The 5,357-nt window shown below is 45.2% G+C and overlaps 1 protein-coding gene across 1 annotated transcript in view; it reads right to left on the bottom strand.

Moving 5' to 3' along the window:
* myo15ab (myosin XVAb) overlaps nucleotides 1–5,357 on the bottom strand; it is a gene marked incomplete at both ends in the record, with an annotated part of 155,895 nt that overhangs the window by 63,111 nt on the left and 87,427 nt on the right. The window contains 1 exon segment of the mRNA XM_084319482.1: nucleotides 2,301–2,380. Coding sequence (XP_084175608.1) covers nucleotides 2,301–2,380 — 80 coding nt within the window.

Raw genomic sequence — 5,357 nt, 5'->3', positions numbered from 1 at the left:
ACCGCTTTGAATACGGTCTCGTAGTGGTGACCGGAGTGCTGGACGTCCCGCGATGATGTCGGGGAGGTTGCGACCCTCTCTGCGCCGCCCCCCCCCCCATCTCCCTGTCTCCGGCTGTCTCGGAGCGATGACCGGAGTGTTGAACGTCCCGTGATTAAGACGGGGAGGACGCGACCCTCTTTGCGTCGCCCCTGTGCCTCAAATAGATTCGCTATCAGCTCTATCTTTAATCTTTCAAAATGTTCAGTTGCTATCGCTATCAGCTCTATCTTTAATTTTTCAAAATGTTCAGTTGCTATTGCATGCACTCATCTGTGTTTCACTACACACATGAGTGCATGCTTACCAACTGTTAGTCTGCAACACTACTATCACCAACATCTAAGAAGGGAGATCCCCCCTTGAATGGCCCTTCTAAGGTTTCTCTCCTCCACATTGCCTGTGGAGAATTTTCCCCCTATTGTTAGGTTTTAGTGAGTTTTTCCTTACCTTCGCGTGGGGTATGTCTGGGAGTGCTTGCATTCATTCATTTATTTTAAATTTGTTGGACCTTATGGCATTCTTGTTTTGTTCTTGACTTATTGTTATGTTTCTTCTTGACTTGTTTAAAGAAGACGTGTCCGGCCCATGGGGACATTAACGTGCGTCGTCGGGCCTTACAAATAAATTAGATTTGATTTGAATACAAGCATCAGTAAATGTAAATATGTCACTGTCCTACAGTTACTTAATGCTGATGGATCCAACATGGCCACCGCCAAATACATCACTGTCATAGCGTAATAATACTGATAGATTTAGCACGGCTGACACTGAATACGTCACACAGTTTCAACTCAAGACAGATTTAGCCTGGCTGACCCTCGTGACATCACGACGGTCCTGATTCATTACAGATAGATCTAGCACAGCTGATACATCAACGTCCAAAGTTAATGATGGATTCAGCCTGCAGGATAAAACTCACCACCGCTGTCCTACATTTACCACCTGGTGGTAATTAATGTACCGGACAAATCCTGTCCTGTCTCCATGTCTGTCTGTTTGCCTCTGTGTGTGTGTGTGTGTGTGTGTGTGTGTGTGTGTGTTGCAACTCACTCCATTTCCTTCAGACAGGACAGGGTCGAACAGACTATCAAGATAGCGGTCCATTCCTCTCTGAGGCTCCAAATCTGCAAGAAGAGGTGAGGAGAGGAGAGGAGAGGAGAGGAGAGGAGAGGAGAGGTGAGGAGAGGAGATGAGAGGAGAGGAGAGGAGAGGAGAGGAGAGGAGAGGAGAGGTGAGGAGAGGAGAGGAGAGGTGAGGTGAGGTGAGGTGAGGAGAGGAGAGGGGAGGAGAGGAGAGGAGAGGAGAGGAGAGGTGAGGAGAGGTGAGGTGAGGAGAGGAGAGGAGAGGAGAGGGGAGGAGAGGTGAGGAGAGGTGAGGTGAGGTGAGGTGAGGAGAGGAGAGGAGAGGAGAGGTGAGGAGAGGAGAGGAGAGGAGAGGGGAGGAGAGGTGAGGAGAGGTGAGGTGAGGTGAGGTGAGGTGAGGAGAGGAGAGGAGAGGAGAGGAGAGGGGAGGAGAGGAGAGGTGAGGTGAGGTGAGGTGAGGAGAGGAGAGGTGAGGTGAGGTGAGGTGAGGTGAGGTGAGGTGAGGTGAGGTGAGGTGAGGAGAGGAGAGGAGAGGAGAGGAGAGGAGAGGAGAGGAGAGGAGAGGAGAGGAGAGGAGAGGAGAGGAGAGGAGAGGAGAGGAGGAGAGAAGAGGAGAGGAGAGGGGAGGAAAGGAGAGGAGAGGCGAGGATAAGAGAAGAAGAGGAGAAGAGAAGAGAGAAAAGGAGAGAAGAGAAGAAGAGGAGAAACATGGGGAGGAGAGGAGAAGAAGAGGAGAAGAGAAGAGAGAAAATGAGAGAAGAGAAAAAGAGGAGAAACATGGGGAGGAGAGGAGAGAAGAGAAGAGAAAGAGAAGAGAAGAGAAGAGAAGAGGAAAGGAGAAGAGAGAAGAGGAGAGGAGAAGAGAAGAGAGGAGAAGAGAAGAGAAGAGAAGAGAAGAGAAGAGAAGAGAAGAGAAGAGAAGAGAAGAGAAGAGAAGAGAAGAGAAGAGAAGAGAAGAGAAGAGAACAGAACAGAACAGAACAGAGCAGAGCAGAACAGAACAGAACAGAACAGAACAGAACAGAACAGAAGAAAATTAAATGTCATGTTCCATTTAAAGTAGCATGGACAAACATGCGTGTGTGCGTGTGTGTGTGTGTGTGGGTGTGTGTGTGCGTGTGTGTGTGTGTGTGTGTGTGTGTGTGTGTGTGTGTGTGTGTGTGTGTATACCTTGACTATAGCGTCCCTCTGGTATCAGAGCTGAGGCTCTAGAAGCCTCATTCATATCAAATCCACCACCCAGCAGGTTTCTACAACACAGAGACCACAGGATTAATGTGCGAACATAATGCTTAGAGATTAAACTGCCACCCAGCAGGCATCTACAACACAGAGGCGAGAGGATTAAGGTGCTAATTTACAGTAGTGTTTAGAGATTAAACAGCCAACCTTTATTATTATATATTTACTATTATAGATGTTTGTTTATATTGCAATACATTATTTGATTGAAAGCTGCTACTACAATGATAATTTTCAATAGTAATGTATCGTATAATATATCATTGTTAGAATAGTTGTGATACCTTGGTATATTAATTACAGTTAAAAGAACTACTAGACTTTCCGAAACAGCCACATTTCCCATAACCCCTGTTGCTTCATGTTTTAGGAAATGTCTATGTCGGATGACTATTTCTCCTCTGATGTAAAACTGTTGTGGATGTTAATAAAGCCATGTTATACTTTTTTTTTTATCTACTTTTTCTCTCCATTTTTCTCCCATCCCAATTTCGTGTTATCCAATTCTTCCCTCCCCTGTCTCGAACGTTGTTAGACCATGCCTCCCACTGGTCGGCTGCAATGTGGACAAAGCCTTGCATCACGTGTCCCCTCCGGTACACAAGGAGGCAGCTGTCGCATCTTTTCACCAGACAGCGCAGACTTTCAGCGGCGAGGAGTAACGTGTGGGAGGCTCACGCTGCCCCCGATACTTCCTGATTCTGCTGTACAGGCGCACCAACCGACCTGTAGGAGTCGCTGTCCACAACGTCCGATCCCCACCCACCGGCTTTCCCACCCCCTAATACTGCCAATTGTATTAGTATGAACGACCAGCCAAGCCAAAAGCAACGCCGAGAGCTGGGCTCGAACCTAGCATCTCCTGCGTTAGTGGCGAGCGCCTTGCCCACTGCGCCACTTAGCCGCCAAGCCATGTTATACTAATCTCTCCTCTGATGTAAAACTGTGTGTTGTGGATGTTAATAAAGCCATGTTATACTAATCTCTCCTCTGATGTAAAACTGTGTGTTGTGGATGTGAGCAAAGCCAGCCATGTTTAAACTCCTGGGGAGTTTAAAAGATTAAAGGGTGATTTCAGAACTTTAGACCACTAGCCCTATTTCCTACTCACCATTGATGCCATTGATCAGTAGAGTCTTTTCTCAGCCCAATACATGCTGTTCCTTATACTGGATACCTGCATCTCCAGCTAATTAGCCACAAAACGAATGAAAAGTCAGTGGGGCCACACGCTACAGACTGGTGCTCGGCCCTATGGACTTTACATTCGTTTTGTGTAACCTTTATAGAATGAATACAACCATTCATTGCATCTTCAACGTTCACACATTTTTTATTTCCTTTATGCTTTCTGTTTTTTCTTTTCTTTTCTTTTTCTTTTTCTTCTTATTTTAATTGTATTACCTATTACATTATGTATTTGTATTCTGTTCTGTGTGTCAGGACCCCAGGAAGACTAGCGGTCATTCATTTGACAGCTAATGGGGATCCTAATAAAACAAACAAACAAAACATTAGTTTTGTGGCTAACTAGCCAGAGGTGTGGGTATCCAATATGAAGAGCAGCATGGATTGTATTGGTCATTATTGGTACTGTAAGTATGAATTCTGAACGTAGGCCTACTCCTCTAAGACTGTTGGTTAGTGTTAGTGTTAGTGTTAGACGCAGAGAAGCTTGTCCATGCCTTTGTCTCCTCAAGACTGGACTACTGTAACGGACTCTTCATCGGGATTCCTGACAAGAGCATCCAAAAGCTGCAATACATCCAGAACAGCGCTGCCAGGATCCTGATGAGAGTCCGTAAACACGAGCACATAACCCCCATCCTCCACTCACTACATTGGCTCCCCGTCTCATCCCGGATCAACTACAAAATCCTGATGCTCACCCATAACTGCATAAACGGACATGCACCCCTCTACCTTCAGGAATTCATCACTCCACAATCCTCCACCCGTACCCTCAGATCTGCAGGTAGCCTGCTCCTTCGGGTCCCCAGTACCCGGCTCTGCACCATGGGTGACCGAGCCTTCTGCTCGGCTGCACCACGCCTGTGGAACAACCTCCCCATCCAGCTGAGGGCACCACAGAGCCTGGACTCTTTTAAAGCAGGCCTTTGTTTAGAAAGGCCTTTGATTGCTAGCTTTTTATTTATTTATTTTCTTGTGATTTTATATTTTTTTCTTGTGCTGTTGCCTTTAATTTTCTGTTTATACTCTGTTTCTAACTATGTTTTTTTTTTTTTTTTTTTTTTTATTAATAATTATTTAAAAAAGTTTAACTATGTTTTAACCCTGTATTACTTTGGGATCCTAGTGAACGAAAAGTGCAATACAAATACAATTTATTATTATTAGTATTATTATTATTATTAGGGATGTTCGATATTGGCTTTTTTACCGATACCGATATACCGATATCAACCGATACCGATATTATGCAGGGTTTCCCCCCCCAAAAAACTGAATAATTTCAGGTAATTAACATTACTTATTACATGGCGTTTTCACATTCGCCGAAATGCTTGCTTGTGATTGGTCAATAGCGCTCGTCAGAGGTCCGATATTACTCGATAACGGACCTCTGCCGAACAATAATGACCGCTGTGCGCAGCTGGACCAATCAAGCCCACTACACACACTGTATCGGTGCTGCTCAGCATATGCACAGCTGCACTCAGTCATGCAATCAGACCACAGACCTGCCGGCTGCCGATAATAATAATCACTTTATTTGGGCTGACAGAGCCACAGAACAACTGCGTCTGCATTTGATCTCGTCTTGTCGATGAATTAGGTATATTGTTAGTAAGTTAGCCATGTAATAAGCGGGATAATGTATAGCCTATACTCGGTCATTGTCGCAAAATAATTGACCATCACTGACGTTCTAAACTCCGTGTCGGTCAATTATTTTGCGACAATGACCTCGTAGCTATACATTATTCCTTACATATCTCTTGTCGTGTAATTAACACAACATTA

Source organism: Notolepis coatsorum (genome assembly GCF_963971535.1).
Source record: "Notolepis coatsorum genome assembly, chromosome: 7".
NCBI lineage: Eukaryota > Metazoa > Chordata > Actinopteri > Aulopiformes > Paralepididae > Notolepis > Notolepis coatsorum.
This window is presented reverse-complemented; position numbering and strand designations above follow the sequence as displayed.